Source organism: Anabrus simplex, chromosome 9 (genome assembly GCF_040414725.1).
Source record: "Anabrus simplex isolate iqAnaSimp1 chromosome 9, ASM4041472v1, whole genome shotgun sequence".
Classification (NCBI taxonomy): Eukaryota; Metazoa; Arthropoda; class Insecta; order Orthoptera; family Tettigoniidae; genus Anabrus; species Anabrus simplex.
This window is the reverse complement of record NC_090273.1, coordinates 5515911-5537547: the sequence shown is the minus strand read 5'-3', so window position 1 is coordinate 5537547 and position 21637 is coordinate 5515911. Positions and strand designations below refer to the sequence as shown.

Sequence of the window (21637 nt, the reverse complement as noted above, 5' to 3'; positions counted from 1 at the left end):
TTCCGAATACTGGATACTGGCCGCACTTAAGCGACTGCAGCTATCGAGCTCAGTAAATTATGATGTTTGAACATATAAAATTAAGGCAAAGACTTTTTCTACAGGTTATGAAGGTTTAAAGTTAAGGTATAAGGTTTGATGTACTTTGCATTCCACATATTACATTCTGTTTAGGTTCACTTGTGTTTTGTTATTTCATCCCTATGATTAGGTTAGTAAATTCATTTTTTTAAGAATCCAATTTCTTGTTCACAATCACAGTTACACAGGCTACAAACCTAGGACCTGCTCCAGTTCATTTCCACATCCTTTCATCATCTGTTTGATTTTTCAACATCTTTAATATTATGTGCGTTGCGTTTTTTTAATTATGTATCAACACATACAAGCAGAGAGCCTTTCCTTCTCCTCTTTCCCACTCTGACCTCTCATTGAGTTAATCCTATTCGTGCTAAAATCAATGGCTCAATCCAGAGATGGAGCTACTTTACCTGGTAACTTTGGTTGTTCTAGTCTCAACACTTGCACTAGGGCTTGTCCACCTTCGGCCCCTCGGAGGTGCTGCACCTCCACCAGCTGGGCCATGTAACTTTTGTCCAGTACCGCCTCACCTACAGAGAGTGGGTCTGCAGTGACAGCTGCATCCAGAGTGTGAAGTAACTTGCTGAAAAATAAAACACCAGGACTGTAATTAGAGATAAATGGAAATGAAAATCCACAGCCTGTTTGCAGTCATTCGATCAGGTCAGGAATGGAATGAATGAAGCCCCCATCTAGCGACGATGATATGAATTATGCCAGCTGCTGAAGCCTGTCGCTCTCCTCTGGGGCAATGATAAATGAATGACAGATGAAATGAAATGTTAACGGAGAGTGTTGCTGGAATGAAAGTTGACAGGGAAAACCAGAGTACCCAGAGAAAAATCTGTCCGCCTCTGCATTGTCCAGCACAAATCTCACATGGAGTGGCAGGGATTTGAACCACGGTATCCACCGGTGAGAGGCTGATGCGCTGCCACCTGATCCAAGGAGGATTAATTAGAGATAAATACAGGTAATAATTGACGTTGGTTACAAGATACCGACTACTGTTGATACAATGGAATGCCGATTATCCGAACTTAAGTCATATGAAATGTCACATATCCTACCTACGGTACATTTTCTTCCTAAAATGTTTTGTGCATTCATTTCTTAAAAAATAAGTATACACTGAAAGAGCAGAGTACGTATTTATGTCTTAACCTATGGTAGGGTACCAGAATAGTACTTTGTTTAAAAAATAAGACAACAGTATACTTTTTGTCAAATGCCAGTGCCTTGATTCAAACTATGGATCAAAAGGTAATTGTAACTGAAAGTAACTCAAAAACTCAAAAGACTATAAGAAGCAAGTACTTACTACCAGCAGACTATGAAAATAGAGTACTACTGCTTTCTCTAAAAGCAAATTTTAGTACATGTCAGTTGAATCAAGGAAATCAATGACAAAACACAATTTTAGTAATATATGGAATACTTTCGTTAGCAACAGAAACTGAAAAGAATGGTGGAGTTAATGGATTTTCACTCGCTTCAGTCAATCTCAAGACTGATGATTGTTATGATGGAGGTGCAAGTGAGTGGCTGCAAAATAATGGTGATCCAGATTTTCAAATTTTAAATTAAGATTAAAGTATGAAACATGTTCAAGAAATGTGGATGCTATGGATAATCAGTATCTGCCTGAAATATTTGATTAAAAACTTGATTAATTCAAAACACTGAATTTATTTTATTGTAGCACCACTATGCGTCGCTGACGGGTCATTGAATATTTCCAAGTCAGTCATGTCTGCCACCATTAATAATCTAAATTCCTTAATACATCTGTTATATAGTAAAAATCATGGGACACAAAATATTAGAAATAGCACTTTCTACAACTCTTGTCGAACTGATATTTGTGGAGATAAGTGGGTGTTAATCATCTCACGACTAAAACACGTGAAACATAAAAGATAGGAAATTTTATTTTGTACAACTTTTACATTAACAAACAAATGTCTTATTTCTTGTTTTGGAGCCTTAATATTGCTACACCACTGTACACCCTTGTTATCCCTCAACTTAAATGCCAAGTTTTGAGAAATTCTGTTGAAACTGGGGCATTTATTGGAGCAGAGATTATAGTCAATACAGACCATTATAAATCAAATTACAGTGGTTAAGTTAATAAATTCTGTCGAATCTAATTCCTGCAATGTCGTAAGAAACAAATGAACAAAACTGAGCTGAACCTACTTTTGACTTCTGGATACCAATTCTGAGATAAAAGCAAAGTGGAGAGTACAGACAAAATTATCATTTTATTTATATAGATAAATGTGAAATAGCCTCCTACTTAATCATAAGATTCAACTATCTTGAACAAGATCTTATCCAAAACTCTCCTACAACTGATGTAAAGGAGAGAAAACGGCTGAGACTAGGATTGGTGCAACGCAGCCGAAGGGATCAGTCTTGAGTGTTAAACTGGTAACTTACATTCTGGTGTTTTTGAATTATAGACAAGTAACACTTCAAATGAAGTATTTCTCACTACTGTAATACAATTTATTATGTTCACATATCAAGGAAGTCTTTCAGAACACTATCTTCGCTATTTTTAGTCATAATTTAAACATTTTTTATAACCATGCAACTACACTTACCATGCAATACATGCTTTGTTTGTGACATATCCCAAAGAATCCATTTTAAATTAGACAATAGAATCTGTCTATGTTATAACCTAACTTGCTGGATCTTATTTAACACTGTCCCAAATAGTAATTAGTCTCTTTGAGGTTGGCATTAGGAAGGGCAATCAGACGTAAAAAAACATGCCATATAATTTCATAATACCAATATAATGGTCCGTTATTGGACATTATAAATTTTCCAGCTAACTCATTCTTGGTTGCCTGCGTTTCGCCCTCGTGTGCTAAGTTAGGCTCGTCAGTTGGGACTTAGCACACCACCCAAGACGCAAGGCTAGTGCATACCGTGGAGGCCACTGCATAGGCTATTTGAAGCCACCAGCAGTGCCAATGCACTATGAGAGCTATGTCTCATTTCCAAAAATAGATGCCTGCCTGGCCATCAAATGATGTAGATGTTGATTCCCATAGGGAACCTAAAATATTTGTCCTGAATGAGTAAATTTATAATACCAATATAATGGTCCGTTATTGGACATTATAAATTTTCCAGCTAACTCATTCTTGGTTGCCTGCGTTTCGCCCTCGTGTGCTAAGTTAGGCTCGTCAGTTGGGACTTAGCACACCGCCCAAGACGCAAGGCTAGTGCATACCGTGGAGGCCACTGCATAGGCTATTTGAAGCCACCAGCAGTGCCAATGCACTATGAGAGCTATGTCTCATTTCCAAAAATAGATGCCTGCCTGGCCATCAAATGATGTAGATGTTGATTCCCATAGGGAACCTAAAATATTTGTCCCGAATGAGTAAATTTATAATACCAATATAATGGTCCGTTATTGGACATTATACATTTTCCAGCTAACTCATTCTTGGTTGCCTGCGTTTCGCCCTCGTGTGCTAAGTTAGGCTCGTCAGTTGGGACTTAGCACACCACCCAAGACGCAAGGCTAGTGCATACCGTGGAGGCCACTGCATAGGCTATTTGAAGCCACCAGCAGTGCCAATGCACTATGAGAGCTATGTCTCATTTCCAAAAATAGATGCCTGCCTGGCCATCAAATGATGTAGATGTTGATTCCCATAGGGAACCTAAAATATTTGTCCTGAATGAGTAAATTTATAATACCAATATAATGGTCCGTTATTGGACATTATAAATTTTCCAGCTAACTCATTCTTGGTTGCCTGCGTTTCGCCCTCGTGTGCTAAGTTAGGCTCGTCAGTTGGGACTTAGCACACGAGGGCGAAACGCAGGCAACCAAGAATGAGTTAGCTGGAAAATTTATAATGTCCAATAACGGACCATTATATTGGTATTATAAATTTACTCATTCGGGACAAATATTTTAGGTTCCCTATGGGAATCAACATCTACATCATTTGATGGCCAGGCAGGCATCTATTTTTGGAAATGAGACATAGCTCTCATAGTGCATTGGCACTGCTGGTGGCTTCAAATAGCCTATGCAGTGGCCTCCACGGTATGCACTAGCCTTGCGTCTTGGGTGGTGTGCTAAGTCCCAACTGACGAGCCTAACTTAGCACACGAGGGCGAAACGCAGGCAACCAAGAATGAGTTAGCTGGAAAATTTATAATGTCCAATAACGGACCATTATATTGGTATTATAAATTTACTCATTCGGGACAAATATTTTAGGTTCCCTATGGGAATCAACATCTACATCATTTGATGGCCAGGCAGGCATCTATTTTTGGAAATGAGACATAGCTCTCATAGTGCATTGGCACTGCTGGTGGCTTCAAATAGCCTATGCAGTGGCCTCCACGGTATGCACTAGCCTTGCGTCTTGGGTGGTGTGCTAAGTCCCAACTGACGAGCCTAACTTAGCACACGAGGGCGAAACGCAGGCAACCAAGAATGAGTTAGCTGGAAAATTTATAATGTCCAATAACGGACCATTATATTGGTATTATAAATTTACTCATTCGGGACAAATATTTTAGGTTCCCTATGGGAATCAACATCTACATCATTTGATGGCCAGGCAGGCATCTATTTTTGGAAATGAGACATAGCTCTCATAGTGCATTGGCACTGCTGGTGGCTTCAAATAGCCTATGCAGTGGCCTCCACGGTATGCACTAGCCTTGCGTCTTGGGTGGTGTGCTAAGTCCCAACTGACGAGCCTAACTTAGCACACGAGGGCGAAACGCAGGCAACCAAGAATGAGTTAGCTGGAAAATTTATAATGTCCAATAACGGACCATTATATTGGTATTATAAATTTACTCATTCGGGACAAATATTTTAGGTTCCCTATGGGAATCAACATCTACATCATATAATTTCATCTCACCTCATCTCTGACCCCGTATAAAGAAACAGAGCTAAGGAGTAGATATACATACAACAGTAATTAGTCTCTTTGTTTGTGATATTTGTTAATGCTTGAAGTTAAGAAATTCATATTCTCAGCAAGTAAAATATGGTGAAATTGATTTTCAGGTCAGAATTTTTTTTACTGAAATAATAAAAAATTTCCAAAAGAATTGATTCGCAGTCATGGTCAAGGCCTACATAAAAACACGGTTATGTTTAGAATTTTCTTTTCCTTACTTTCAATAGTTCTGTTTTGGCTGGTTTAGTTATTTATGGTATATTCATCTGGTAAACTGCCTCATCAACACTATCACACAGTTGCGAACCTTTGAAGTGGGTTATCACTAATCCCACTATTAACTCGCATGCCCATCCCTGCTCAAAAATTATTCTGAATCAAATCCAAAGCATAATCCTCTCTTCGCGATTCCCTTTGCCCTTCACGACAGCAAACTATTGTAAAGTATATCGTATTGCACAATACAATTTGCATATTACCTATCAGTTCTGTGCAATCAGTCTAGCCTAAGCTGTGGCGAGTGTGACAAGGAAGATAATCGGTTTGGAGCAGTTTAGGGTCGCTGTAGGGAGATGGCAAGGAAGAATAAAGAAGAAAAGAAGGCAAAGTGGAGATAGGTCTGAAGGGGGAGTTGCTGTTGGTGGCAGCGGTGGTCACAATGTTGTTGGTGTTTGGGGGCATAGAAGTTAATCCAGGCCCTCAGATTAGTGGCAACATGAACTGGAAGGACGTAGAAGTTATAAGGAAGATAGTTAAGGAAGTAGTGGAGGAGCTCTGCCCGTTTGATCAGATAAAACGGATGTTACAGGAGCAAGTTATGTTTGTATGTTTAATCTTCAGCCCAAAGGTTGGTTGGATCCTCAACAGCTCTGCCATCAGCTGTCATAGATGGCATGAAGAGGCATACTAGGGAAACGAGGAGTGAGGTAGTTTCCCGTTGCTTTCCTCATGGAGCAAGTTACGGAGCATGAAAAGACGAGGCAATGGTTCCAGCAGATCATGAAGGAAACTAAAACAAAAATGGAAAGCAGTGACAGGGAAATTGTATTTCTAAGTGAGAAAATAAAAACTTTTGAAGAGGAGGTGAGGAACTTGAAGCAGGAAATAGCAGACGCCAGTCAAGAACGTAGAGAAAAGTCCATATTTATTTACGGTGTGAAGGAAGAGAAGACAGAAGCTAAGGTGGATAGCATTTATAAAGTGGTAGATATTGTTCAACAGAAAATGAAAATCAATTTCAGCGCGGTTGATATAGACGATGTTGTGAGAGTAGGTAAAATACGGGGGAGTAGACCAATGAAGGTGACGCTGCTATCCACATTGATGGTGGACATAGTGGTAAGGAATGCTGGAAATCTGCAGGGTGATAAAATGTGGATTAAAACAGACATAGGAAGAGACGGGGAACGAGAAATATAAGACTCTACGGAAACATCTAGTGAGAGCAAGACTGCAAGGGTTGAGGGCGCATATCAGGGGCCAGATACTAGTAGTACCCAATGGGAAATGGATGCGGAGGTGGTCAGTGTCCAAACTCAAGGCAATGGAAGAGGGGATGGGATTGAGGGTGGAAGAAAGGCAGGTCTCAGAAAACAGTCCCCGAGAAGACGGTCTTGGTTTGGAAGATAGGGCAATAGGTGGTTGTGTGCTGAGTGTGTCTAGTATAGAGGCAAGATCCGTGTTAACTCCGGTCAGAGTTAGTATGGATAGACTTGATGAGACAATAAATGTTATGAGAAGGGAGATGGCAGAATCCCAAGAAAGGGTACGTGGCTCAAGGCATAGTGAAAGTGAAGATACGAGTGACAGGGCGAAGTCTACAGGACCTGTGGGGTAAGCAAAACAATAGTGAGGAGGGCATAGTAACTAGAAGCAAGAAAGCAAAGTATTATGTCTGAGCGATGATAAGAGAGGTAATGAAGTTGAGTTGATGGTTACGAGTCGGATATGGTAATTTAAATTAATGATTGATCGGTGTCTTTGGTAACTGTATGCCACCTGTAAGAAGTAAGGAAGCTAAGCAATAAGCCAATGCAAGAGTGAGTATGTTTATTCGAGAAGGCATTGTTTTGGACGTGAAGTTAGGTAACGCTGTCTGACAACAAGGAAGCAGTTCATGTGATAATTGCAACGTGTGGAGTTGGTGGCACATGAGCGTGCTGGCTGGCTCAGGAGTTAGGGCAATAGCTGAGGTCTGCGAGACCAGCAAGGTGAGCCTTCCTGTGCCGTACTGCCAATATTTTGTTTTATTTTATATTTCTGCCTTGTTGCCAGGCTCTCCGGAAGTGAGTTGACCGTGGTCCATTTGTTTCTAAATACTATATTGTTTTCTTTATCCGAATTATTATATTGTTGTATTATTATCACTATTATTGATTCATTATCGTCATTATGCAGGAGAGTTTAAGTTTATTTTTTTTCACTATTGTTTGAACAAGGAGAGGAGCTTGCCTAGGTTGGGCAATGTTATTTTTCTCCATTAATAGACCTTGCGATGATGATGATGATGATGATGATGATGATGATGATGCTTGTTGTTTAAAGGGGCCTAACATCGAAAGTCATTGGCCCAAATTAATAGATTACTAAGGTAGAAATTACTGTAGATCTGGAGGAAAATAAAGAATATCAGTTCTATGATAAATTCTTTTTAGCCTGTTTCTTTTCAGTCCAGGTTTTCTTGAAGCATACTTCCTCTGTAATAACATTTTAGTGATTCCAGTGAAGCCGTGCTTAATGTAGGCCTGAATTCTGTCCGATTTTTCCTAACAACATTGAAAACTGTTTCTGCGAGGTACAGTAAACGCACTTCCTCATCCCGAGGGGGTGCAACTCTTTTCAGGCACACCACAGCGGAGGTGATAATAATGTTGTTTTCACGTCCCACTAACTACTTTCTGACCACTTTTGGAGATGCCGAGGTGCCGGATTGTCCTGCAGGAGTTCTTTTACGTGCCAGTAAATCTACCAACATGAGGCTGATGTATGCTTTCAAATAACAACAGACTAAGCCAGGATCGAGCCTGCCAAGTTGGGGTGAGACCATCTGAGCCACTCATCCTGGTCTAAATCGAGGTGAGCTGCATGCACCATTTTAACCACATACCAGGCCTCCTGCCATTGTTAAATTTCTGGCAGTACCGGGAATCAAAGCCGAGCCTCCAAGGATGGCAGCTAATAATGCTAACCGTTACACTACGGCAAACACAAGATTATTTAAGGTTTTATACTTCATTTGTCCACTTTCATTTTTAAGCTGTGCAATACTGCCCGAGTTTACATCAATACATTCAGGTAAAGTATCACACCGTGTCATGTTCACTTTCCTTGACCAAATTTGGGAATCTTCAAACAAAATAGAGGCAAGAGCCAATTGTTCTGCTTCGTTTTATAAAATCAATCCCTTGTTTTAGAATCAAGGACTAGAATAATTAGAACTGTAATGCACTACACTTCTATGTATACCACAGACACAGACACTATGCACAATGGAAAGAGCAGAGTAGAGCTCCTTCATTCATTAATTTCATCACAGCCAATTTGATGCGATGCTCTCGCTAGGAGCACAGCATACATTCAGGTAGCCGTGATTTCACAGTGCTCACAGATAGCAAAAGCAAGTCATGATCAAATAAATACAGTTGCCAACTCACAAACATTGAACAAGGAAGGTTAACCAGTAAAGGGATTGAACATTTTTATCTTCTTTCCTTTCTTTTGTAGATGTGTTTTTTTGAGATTAAGTAGCTTTTCCATAATTTCCCCCTTAACCGCAATGCCATAACCGCGAGGTGAAATTTGTAATAATTACAATCTGTAACAGCTGACTCCTCTACAATCATCACTTTTTAACAGGCTCTCCAATTTTTATTAATTTTAGAATTTGTTTTACGTCGCACCAACACAGATAGGTCTTATGGCGACGATGGGACAGGAAATGCCTAGGAGTGGGAAGGAAGCAGCCATGGCCTTAATTAAAGTACAGCCCCAGCATTCGCCTGGTGTGAAAACGGGAAACCACAGAAAACCATCTTCAGAGCTGCCGACAGTGGGGTTCGAACCCACTATCTCCCAGATACAAGCTCACAGCTTGCACGGCCGGTGCTCTCCAAATTTAAAATATTGCCGGCATCGATATTCTCTCATCATCATTTTCCAGCTCCAGTTTCCAGGGTGTGGTAATCGTTGCTCCCTCCTGCACATAAATGACAACACACACACACACCATGACAATCTGGACCCAGCCCTTGCTGCTTGTCTCTACAACTGGACAATGTTTCATTCAATGTGGGCAAGTGGGTCAGAAATTTGCTGTGACATGAGAAAATAAGAAGTGGGCTGGCGCAATGTAATATTATTGGAGACTTTGTTACCTTTTAAATTGAGAGAGTTGGATCATGTAGCTGTGAGCTTGCATTTGGAAGACGGTTCAGCAGCACTGAAGTTGTTTTCTACGGTTTCCCATTTTCACACCAGGCAACGCTGGGGCTGTACGTTAAAGTAATGCCATGGTTACTTCCTCCTAGCCCTGTCCTAACCCACCTGTCTGTGTTGATGCGATGTGAAACAACTAGAAAGAGATTTAGTAGACAATCTGATACTCTACTTCTTCTGCTGAAGGGAATTCAAAATCTCACAGCTAGAAAACAGAGGTTCGCAGCTTCTAGGTTCAATAGCTGTTGGGATAATCAACATTGCTCTTACCTCATGGACTTCACGGGAATGCCAAACGACTGAATGAAGAGAACTAACTGTGGCGGCTCCAGATCAGTGAGGGCAGCATCAACTAAGCGGTCCACGTTGGAGCGGATCATCCTGAGCTTGAGCCAGTCTGGGATGAGCAGAGCTTCTTCAGAAGTGTCCACAAGATAGGCTTTAGGAGGTTCCCTATCCAGAGGGAACCATACATCCAGCATGTTCTCAAATAGTGTTACATCTGTAAATGACACAAGACTATTATTGTGAAATGTGCTTCAGGCTGTGGATATTTATTATTAGTTGGGTGGGTTCGCTGCCACGTGGTGTAGTCCAAAATTTCATTGCAGCTCACTGTAAATTCAGAATTATATTTCTTGAGTAAATTATGGCATGGCAATAACTTGAAAATATAAGCATTCAATCGTAATGTAGAAATCTCTTTAACCTTTTAACTGTCACAAAATTGAAACTAAAAAAAGACCTTAACAAAAAAAATTAAAAATTAAGTGTTCCCCTAATGGAAACAAAGATTGACTGGGAAGGGGAATGAGATTAAATAAAAGTTGACAACCTATTCAAAAAACAGAACCGTTGTTTACTGTCAAGAAATATGAACAAAAAGTCAAAATTGAAAAGTACAAAAAGCAAATTCATACAATATCATCTGATGTTATCATGGTTTCATCAAATCCTTCGTCACCATTTGAAGTATTGCCACGATCTGTTTGCAAGCCCAGCAAAAAGGACAGTGGCACGGGAGGGAGGGTATAAAATTCAATAGGTCCGCCATATCTTTTTCTCTTTGCTTCTGAGACGAAACTTCTGTCAGGGTAAGCTGTTTGAAGATGATGCCGAGTCAGGCTCATTGTACGGTATTTGAGTGACTGGCATTCACTTACTGACAAATGCTGTTAAAAGATCGTTCCGTTAAATTAAACCATGTGAATCTTCAATTCTAATGTCATAAAGACAATGGTATTGCTCACAAAATTCTATCAGATTTAAAACTTAATTTCTATTCTACTTGGACAGTATGAATCTTCTTGGAAGTGCAAATCACAGCAAAAACCTTTTAACAGCTTATCTCTTAACCACGTTTGAGAAGTGTCGGTTCAGACTGTGTCACTTTCACTAGGGTTAAGTGAATGCTTTACCTTGGTGCGGCAACATAGTGGAGCTCTATCAGTTTAAAAGCGTGTGTGATCTCAATAGTGTCATCAGAGATGATCGTGAAACCAAAACAATCAGTGGATCCAATTCACAATGCCTTAGTTAGTGGGTTGATGCTTGTTGTCTAAAGGGGTCCAAAATCCAGGTCACCAGCCCCTCATAATGGTACTAATTACCGGTAAAGTAGAACGACATTGTAATCCCAGTTCAATACAGTATGAAATTCCTAACTTTCAATGAAATTCCCAACATTAAAATGTACACAGCTTCAATCTCCAAATACAATTAACAATTTGGCTAAACATCACAAAACTGAAATATGTATAATTATAATCTAACGAACACTCCTAAACCAAACCAAACTACAGCCCCAATGGGTCTTCTGCCTACCAAGCGACCACTGCTCAGTCCGAAGGCCTGCAGATTACGAGGTGATGCATGGTCAGTGTGACTAATCCTTTCAGCCATCATTCCTAGCTCTCTAGACCAGGATCACCATAACACCATTTCATAGCAACTCAGTTAAAGGTATTAGTAGAATAAGTGAACCTGGAACCAGCCCTCATATCCAGCTAAAAATGCCTGACCTGACCGGGAATCAAACCCGGGTCCTCCAGGTGAGAGGAAGGCAAGTTAGACCGTGGGGTCGGCTTCAAACATTAATTACCAGTACGCGACTTAAAAATCTCAACACTTTACATTCAGTTTTACAGGGGAAACTTCGTCAGTTTCCTGTGAAAACTTCTTTCAGTTCAGTAACTTTAACCAGCCAAACTCTTTGAAAAATCTAATATCGGTAACACCCAGCCAAACAACAATCGACCACAAGTAGTTTTTAATTTTCTAATCTAATAAAATAAAGCACATCAGATACAAAAGCATCCAACATGATGGCGAAATCCCCTTTTTTAATCTTCCATTGTTTTGGTCACCAGTATACTGTTTGTAGTCAGTTTATGGAAATCTTGCACTGCATAAATTAAGAATACATCGACTTTTAAAGGTTAGGATATGTTGAACTCCAGAATATGGTTTTGAATGTAGATATCTATCTTCGAAAGTTCTCGAATGCCCGTCACTAACCACAATCAAATTGGAAAGAGAAAAACATAATCAAAACTATAGAAATACGGTTTTTCATGACCTTGAGCTAAGCTGGAAAGCGCACTCACTGTACAAATTGGTACGAGTGCGAAATGATACAAACTTTTTAAATGTAACATGCGCAAATAAATCAATAGCAGTTTTTATAACATTGTAACACAAAAACGTGAAATTCCCAGTTTTATATTAGGACCAAAACAGTAGTAGGCAATCCTAAAACCTCCCATGGCTTTATGTACTGTATGTAAACTGTAACATCTGTTCTGCTCTCGATAACATAATCGTATACAATAATATTAAAACACTAAATTTGTGTTAAGAAGGAGCAGTTTCGATTGTTGCCTGAATCCAGTGACTACACAGTGCCCTGAGGAAAGTGCCGGAAACCTGTTCAGTGATACAATCGAAGAAAGTAAAAAAATAAACCTCTAACCCTGAGCATAACGTAGACGTTTTGCAAGTAGGAACATTTGATGAAACTCGTTCTGTGTTCAAGTAGAGCTGTCCAAATGCACTCTGTCTCCTTCCAGTAGTTGTGGCCATTCCCTGCTTTATGATTTCCGAGGATTCTCTAAACAATACCATCCAAATGCGATACTAAGATGGTCCCTTATGCAAGTTCACCGCCGATTGCTTTTCCAGTACAGTACTTCCTCTAATTATAATTATCGCATTGACAGGAAGTTAACACCAAGATCCAGAAGTATGCCGTAGCCGTCCTTTCATGAGATACAGTTTCTTGAAAAATCCACGATTGAGGATTTACCGTTGATGAGACTGAAATTTCTGGACGGGTGATCTGGGAAATCGCTTCTTCGAGAAATGGATAATGCGAAACTTTTACGACATAATTTAATTAGGATGCTCGTAGGACCACGTAATTTGAACGAATAATATGGGAACGTATAATCAAGGTTCTACTGTAACGTCGACCTATGGTGTTCTTCACATAATAGTACTAATCAGTAGTAGTCTCATTGTTCCATGCCTATAATGACCGGCCAGCTACTAGATCATTTCATCTCTGAAATGTGCCTACACAATCTGGTTTACGTCGCACTGATACAGACGGGATAGGAAATAGGGTTGGGCACTATGTCCCTGTTCCATAACACTGAGTGTCAATTGTTCCGAAACATTACCAAGACAGTGACTCGCTATCCTGTCAGAAGCGCCACTATGCGCTGCCCTTCCCCTTCGCCTACTAGCTGAATTGAATAGGTGGAAGAAAAATAAATTTCTTACATTTATCATAAGAATACTTTCAATACAGATTCACAATGATTTTCATAACTTGTAATACTAGTTGACTGTCGATACCGGCAGTGTGATGCCACATGCTTGTGCTGGAGTGTTCTGTGTTCCGTCACATCCGCTTTGTTCTGTGAGTTCCGTTGCACCGGCCACTGGCCTTCGGTACATGTGAATAACTTAATGTGTTCTGTTTTGTTTTCAACTGTTCTATAAGAGTGTTTTCATTGAAGCCTAGTAATATATACTGTACAAAAGACTGTAAACTTTCCATAATGTCACACTGGAGTCCTGTCTGGGACTTTTTTACTAGAATAAAACCAGACAATGTGAAATGCAATTTATGTTTTTCTATTTTGTGTGCAAAGAGATCTTCAACCGGCACAATGACGAGACATTTCACACTTAAACAGCCCACAACAGACATGTATCAAAGTAGGTTCATATTGGTGCATTGTGACTCAGAAGATGAAAAGGCAACAACTGAAGCTTCAAGTCCTGTGCCTGCCATATCTGTTCAAGTAATAACTGGACAAACCAATCTTGCTGTGTCACTACTACTACTACTACTACTACTACTACTACTACTACCACCACCACCACTATTACAGGTACATCTGATCATACACTCGAGTTAAGCACACTAAGCAGAGGGAAGGTACAAAAATTGAAACAAAATACAATACAAGCCTATTCAACCAGGCCTATGTCAACAACTAGGAAAGAGAAACTTGACAAACAGTTGTTGAAATGGATTCCAAAAGATTTTTTACCTTTCAATATAGTTGATGCTGAGGAGTTTCAGAGTTTTTATCGATGATGAATCCTAATTATAGGTTTCCAAGCCGTAAAACGCTTTCGAATAGTCTCTTGAATAAACTCTGTGACACAACATTGCAAGATGTCAAGGCTAAAGTGTCAGAAAATGCTTCATATGTAGCCCTCACAACAGATGGGTGGACTTCATTGAAAAATGAAAACTAAATAACAGTTACCACTAAGGGATGGCACACTCTCTTCAAAGCTTCTGTCCTGCTTGAAGTTTGTAGGAAGACACACAGCAGACAACATTGTCGAAGAACTCATAAAAGTAGTAAAAAAATGGGATCTTCAGGACAAAATCGTGGCCTGCACAACAGATAATGCTTCAAATATGGTTTGTGCAGTTCAGAAGTGCAACTGGTGGCACGTTCAGTGTTTGGCGCATAGTTTGAATCTTGTAGCACAATCAAGTCTGGAAGAAATAAAACCAACAAGAGAGAAGGTAAAACGTATTGTCGAATTCTTTAAAAGGAGCCCACAAACCTTGGAGAAACATCATCGCACTCAAAAACAGATGGGCTATCCTGTTCCAACTCTAAAGCAGGACTGTCCAACACTGTGGATCTCGACATACGAGATAGAGTCATTCACACCAAGGAACCACTACAAAGTACTCTTGCAATAATGAACAATAATTTTGTGGAAATTTTAAACAATTAAGACTGGTACATAATCAAGAAATCAGTTGAAATTATATGATGCTTCGATAAAATGACGAGGGAAGTCAGCAGTGAAAAGCACATTACCCTTTCAAAGATTGGAATGATGAGTAGGAACCTTCAAACTCATGACCAACAGTTGCAAGATAGTCTGGCCATTTCTCGACTCCTTGGCAAGATATGTGAAGAACTGACAAGTAAAATTTGCAACTAGTACTGCAATATACAGTAAATATACTGTGGGAAGCAACACAATTTAAAGTGTAGTATTGGAAAAATAACATTTACACGTAATAAATTTCATTACTGGTCCATATTGAATTTCTGTATAATCTTAAAATACAGTGGAACCTTGATTCTCCGTTTTGGAGGGACCATGAAAATAATACGTACAACACAGGAAAATGGAAAATCCGGAAATGAATGAAAACCATCAACAATTTGGCTAAACATCACGAAAATGAAATGTGTAGTTATAATCTTACAAACACTCCTAAACCAAACCAAACCAAACCAAACCAAACCAAACCAAACCAAACCAAACCAAACCAAACCAAACCAAACCAAACCAAACCAAACCAAACTACAGCCCCAATGGACTTTTGCCTGCCATGCGACCGCTGCTCAGCTCAAAGGCCTGCAGATTACGAGGTGAAGCATGGTCAGTGTGACGAATCCCCTCGGCTGTTATTCCTGGCTCTCCACACCGGGGTCGCCATATCACCATTAGATAGCTCCTCAATTAAAGGTAATCTTGTAGACTGAGTGAACCTGGAATCAGCCCTTATATACGGGTAAAAATGCCTGACGTGGCCGGGAATCGAACCCGGGCCCTCCGGATGAGAGGCAGGCAAGTTAGACTGCGAAACCGGCTTCAAACATTAATTACCGGTACAAGAGTTCAAAATCTCGTGCTCTATATTCAATTTTATAAGGGAAACTTCGTCAGTTTCCCGTGAAAACTCCTTTCAGTTGAGCAACTTTGATTAGGCAAACTCTTCGAAAAATCGAATAACGCCAAGACAAACGACCAGAAGTAGTTTTTTTTTTTTTTTTTTTTTTTTTTGCTAGGGGCTTTACGTCGCACCGACACAGATAGGTCTTATGGCAACGATGGGATAGGAAAGGCCTAGGAGTTGGAAGGAAGCGGCTGTGGCCTTAATTAAGGTACAGCCCCAGCATTTGCCTGGCGTGAAAATGGGAAACCACGGAAAACCATTTTCAGGGCTGCCGATAGTGGGATTCGAACCTACTATCTCCCGGATGCAAGCTCACAGCCGCACGCCTCTACGCGCACGGCCAACTCGCCCGGTCAGAAGTAGTTTTTAATTCTCTCATCTAATAAAATAAAGCACAATTAGATACAAAAGTGCCCAACATGATGGCGAAATCCTATCTTTTCTTAATCTTCCATTGTAATTTGGTCTCTGGTATTGATCAACAGATAGTGAAATGTCCAAGTTTACATACATAGCAGTGAGACTATAAATATAGTACCACATTGATTTTTACAATAATGGTTGAAATATTACACTTTACAGATACATTAAAATTGCAGAATGATAAAAGTATAAAATGCCGGTCTGAATAATACGAAGTCCAGATGCTTCTAGTGAATTCCATCATTTAATTACATCTTCTGTCAAAACATTGAATATTTGTTGTGTACAACATTGGCGCAGAGGTATCTATCTTGCTTAAAGTCCAGTGTTTATGATTCAGAAAATGTATACACGCTGAATATAAGTGCCTTGTTATAGTATAAGGAGTTCTGCAAATGATGAGAGGTGAAATTCCCAATCCAAGATGGAACCAATGGAACCTTGTGCGGCAATGTGATCAGCTTGACCGGTACCACGATATAATTCTATCCCACATAACATTTCATGCATTTCACCATTTTATTTGCACATTATCACATTACACATATAGCTTATTTTAATAATTCACAACAAATATTGTTCCAGATATCGACAAATAAAAGTATACCTTATTTAGGCTGATGATGACCCACACAGGATCGAAACTAGTCCCCTAACAACACATTGTAATGTATACATAGACATTACAATTATTGTATAGTATTGAGTAGGTGGAATAAAACTTTCTTAATTAAGTATTTGTAATCTTAGTTCAATACAGAACCAAAAATGAAATTCATAACCTTGGATAAATCTTGTACCACGTAAATTAGGCCTACATCGACTTTTATTAAATGTTATGTTGTACTCGAGAACATGGTTTCAAATGTAAGTAATTGATTCTCAAAAGTTCTTCAGTGCATTATATTCAATTCTGCCCGTCACTAATCCAATCAAAATGGAAAGAGACAAAAAATTTCATCAAAACTTCAGAATTTACAATTATTTGTGATCTTGAGCTCAGCTGGAAAGCACGCTCGCTGCACATGCCAGTACACAATGGAAATGATACAAACCATTTAAATGTAATGTGCATAAATAAAACAACTGCAGTTTTGACATTTTAACACGAAAACGTAAAATTCCCAGTCTTATACTAGGACTAAAACAGTAACAGGCAATCCCAAGACCTACCATGGCTTTTTGAATGTAAGGTGCAACATCTGTTCTGGACTCTAACATAATCGTATAGGATAATATTAAAATACTAGATTTGTGTTAAGAAGGAGCAGTTTCGATTCCCGCCTGAAAGCCCAGTTATTACACAGTGCCCTGAAGAAAATATCGAAAACCTATTCGGCAATACAATCGAAAACAGTAAAGTGCGAACATCTGACGAAACTCGTTCCGTCTTCAAGTAGAGCTGTCGAAATGCACTGTATCTCCTTACAATTGTTGTGGGCACTCTCTGTTTCATAATTTCCAAGATTCTCTAGACAATACCACCCGAATGCGATGCTAAGATGGTCCCTTATGCAAGTTCACTACCGATCGCTTTTCCAGTACAGTACTTGCTCTAATTATCACTAAGACGATGCGTTAATGCCAAGATCCATAAGTATGCCATAGTCATCGATTTAGCATTGATGGCACTGAAATTTACGGACGGTTGTTCCAGGAAATAGTTTTTTCGAGAAACTGATAATGCGGGATTTTTACATTTTTTTTATTTACGATGTTCGCGGGTCCATATAATTAGAATGCATAATCCTGGAAAATGTAGTTTTCAGGAATGAGTTTCCACTGTCAATCATCATCATCATCGTTGACCAACTCCAGTTTCCCAGGTGTGGTATACGAGCCCCTTCCATTTTGTTCTGTGCATGAACCATTCTTCGTTCACAATCCGCTCCCAATCCTGACCTCTCTCCTCTACATCCTTCTTCACTAAGTCTGTCCATTTTTCTCTAGGTCTGCCCACTGGTCTCTTTCCCCTGATTTCTCTTTCTATACTCCTTTCTTGCAGACCTGTTGGCACTCATTCTTTTCACATGACCAAACCACTTCAGTCTTGCCTTGTGGATCTTCTGGAGTAAGGAGTCTACTAGTCCTACGTCTTCTCTGACTTTTTCATTCCTGATTTTATCCCTCCTGCTCTTCTGGATCATTGTGTGTAGAAACTTCATTTCTGCTGCTTGGAGTTTCGAGTTCTTTTCTTGTTAATGTAGCGGTTTCCAGGCTGTATGTGAGGATAGGGGTGTAGTATGATTTACACAGTGTCATCTTGGTTTTGAGTGGTACTTGTTTATCCCATAGTAGCCGTCTTACTTGGAGGTAAAAATGTATTGCTTTGCTGATTCCACTGTTTACTTCATATTTAGCTAAGTTATCCTTGGACATTATACTACCCAAATACTTAAATTCTGTGACACTGTCCAGCTTAGTGCCATTTAGCATGATTTCTGACTGATTGTCACCCTTCTGTACCTTCAACACCACGGTTTTAGCCTTGTTGATGTTTAATCCATATCTCTCAAACTCCTGACTCCACCCCTGCAGTCTCTCTTCTCCATCTTTCCCCCCTCATCTGCAAATGCAAATGTATTTAAGGCTTGTTGCCCCTTTTCTTTTAGTGCCTTTAATATGGTGTCCATTAAAATTATAAATAATAGGGACGACAAAGCACTACCTTCTGTTGCAACACAAGCTGTTTCTCTTCCAATAATGCAAAGTTATCGCCGATCCCAAGTGCCATCTGTGTCAAACACTTTGGTTGTTTCTCAAATGTGCGAAAATGTTTCGCAGATGCGAATATCTGTGCCGGTTTCGTTGCAATCTAATTACAGTCCTAACCTCACTTTCAGTACTCCAACTTTTTCCCAAGGGCATTTGAACCAAGATTACTATACAACTGTGATTCCGTCCCATAACCAATCCAGTCCTTCTCAAGTACCTACTACGCCTGCTGTTTCTCAAATGTTTGCTAATTTACCTCACCCGTTAACTGCTCTATTTAAGGGCGTATCTAAGTTCACCGCTAATTCAATTGATGAGATTACATTTCTACGTTTCTTGATTGAATTTAAAGATCAGGGTATAGTATATGCTTTAAGTAGTGATCATTTCTTCCAAGTCTTATACCCATATGTATTGGAGCCCTTTCTGAACACATCATAAGAGTTATTTCTGAAAAGTGGACAACTGACCAATTTCACACGCATGTGCTTGCGTTTTTTATTCCTTCCCGTGCATTGTCATCCTTGGTGCAAAAGCATTATTTTCGTGTGTAGCATTTGAATGAAACATTGTCTGAATATATATAGGACATTAAGCTCAATACCAGGATTTTTATGCTCAACTATTCTGAGTCTCAAATGGTTGCTACCATTGTTAGCTCCTCCTCCTATGAGCATGTCTTCTCAGGTCACTAGTGCCGTTTCTTCTCCTTCCAAGCCACGTAATTCGCGTGCATGCTCTAACTGTGGCTCCACTGATCATTTCCCGTGGAACTGTCCTTAGATTGGGGCCTTGGGCAATTCAAAACCTGCCATGGGTGGTCAACTTAAAAATTTGCAAAGGAATTGTCCTAAGATTGAGCCCTTAGGCAATTCAAATCCTAATGTGGGTAGAGTTTCTTCCTCGACTAATTCTTGCAGATACTGTGGGTCAAATAGACATTTTTCTAGACAGTGTCCTCGCAATTCTTCCAGGTCTGGGCGTTCTATGATTTCCAGATCATGAGGAGAAAAACAATCTTTTACCTGTGACTTAGGAGACTGGAGAACATCAGTAATCCATCAATTCTTTCAATATTTACAGTATTTACAAACACTTGTATCAAAAGCAAGAATCTGTAATACCGACAAAAAGAAAACCTGTGAAATAGAATGTTTTCTATGAAAGTTACATGGCAGATCTTTTCTTTCTGATGAGTAATCACAGCAGGTATTATTCAGTACTATGAACAAATTGTAGAAAAGGTACATGACTGCAGAAATCTGTAAAAAAATAAAGCTATGCCCAGCATTCACCACAAGTAACTTTACTTACTTTACTAATTTCCATCTGAAAGATATTTTTCTTTTTTATTATTTCCAGGATGTGAAATAGTATATCAGGATGAGTATACCTTCAATTATGATTTCTACATGGTTTGGAAAATAGCTATCTAAAATCTACTGAGATATACTGAGATTTTTATGTTTTGTGGGGTGATGCTTGCTTGATGATGCTTGTTGTTTAAAGGGGCCTAACATCGAGGTCATCGGCCCAGTTTTGTGGGGCTTCCTGCACGAAAATAATTGTGCTCAGATGAAATGCACTGTGTAACAGTACTGACTGAACTGCAATATGGACTGGGATCTATGGTGTTATTCTGTTAATTTGTCTCTCCAAAATCTAACTTCTTTTTAAAAATCCTACAGGGAGCATTTTCAGTCTGAAAAAAATAAAAATATATAGACCTATTGGGTCTACCACAAGAAAAACTTTATCATTGTTAAAAAATAAAAAAAATGAAGTAATACAATATTTAATCCAAATTACTTGAACTACAAGTACCTTTTGTAGATGATCTGGAAAGTCAAACAGTGTTGGCACTGCATCATCTTTCAGAATTTTGTTCCCTTCAGATTGCCAAAAACTTACTTCTGTGAAGTGAACTGAACATAGTCTATGCGAGTAAGTTGGAACAAACTTGTCTCTTTTAACAGCAACAAGCTACTTCGACAGAAGTTCAGTTTTATTCAATAGAAATCTGTAAGCAATATGTCTAAAATTATTAGCCATGTATCTGAAATCAAAGAAATGTATATATTTCTATCTCCTCCTCTTTTTCTCAACCATTCCTGGTATAATAACAGAACATTCTCCCAGTGATTTATCACAATATATTCTTCTGCTTCATAAATAGAACCTCGTGTGATATATTTCAGAACAGAGTGGTGGAGCCAGCAATCATGCACATTTCACTACATTATTTTACATTTTGAAAATATTCTTCCTGAAAAAACTCATTACACTAGTGCTACAGTGGAACCTCGATTATCCGTTCCCGGAAAATACGTTTTCCCGGAATATGCGTTCAAATTACGTGGTCCCGCGAGCATCGTAATTAAATCACGTTGTAAAAGTCCTGCATTACCCGTTCCTCGAAGAAACGATTTCCCGGATCAACCGTCCAGAAATTCCAGTCCCATCAACGCTAAATCCTCGGTCAATCGTTTTTTAATAAACTGTATCTCACGAAAAGAGGGTTATGGCATACTTGTGGATCTTGGCGTTAATGCCCCGTCATTGCGATGTTTAGTAGAACAAGTACTGTACCGGTACTGGAAAAGCGATCGGCGGTCAACTTGCATAAGGGACCATCTTAGCATCGCATTCGGGGGGTATTGTTTAGAGAATCTCGTACAATCATAAAGCAGACAGTGGCCACAACAATTGTAAGGAGACATGGCGCATTTCGACAGCTCTGCTTGAAGACGGAACGAGTTTCGTCAAATGTTCGCACTTATAAAACGCCCAT

General features: G+C 39.4%; 1 protein-coding gene across 2 annotated transcripts in view; it reads right to left on the bottom strand.

The window, feature by feature from the left end:
• IntS1 (integrator complex subunit 1) overlaps positions 1-21637 on the bottom strand; it is a 480230-nt gene that overhangs the window by 129880 nt on the left and 328713 nt on the right. For both annotated transcript variants that reach the window (XM_067153509.2, XM_067153510.2), the window contains exons 22-23: positions 9750-9981; positions 492-664 (exon numbers count right to left, since the gene is read on the bottom strand). In XM_067153509.2, coding sequence (XP_067009610.2) covers positions 492-664; positions 9750-9981 — 405 coding nt within the window. The remainder of the gene's footprint in view (positions 1-491; positions 665-9749; positions 9982-21637) is intronic.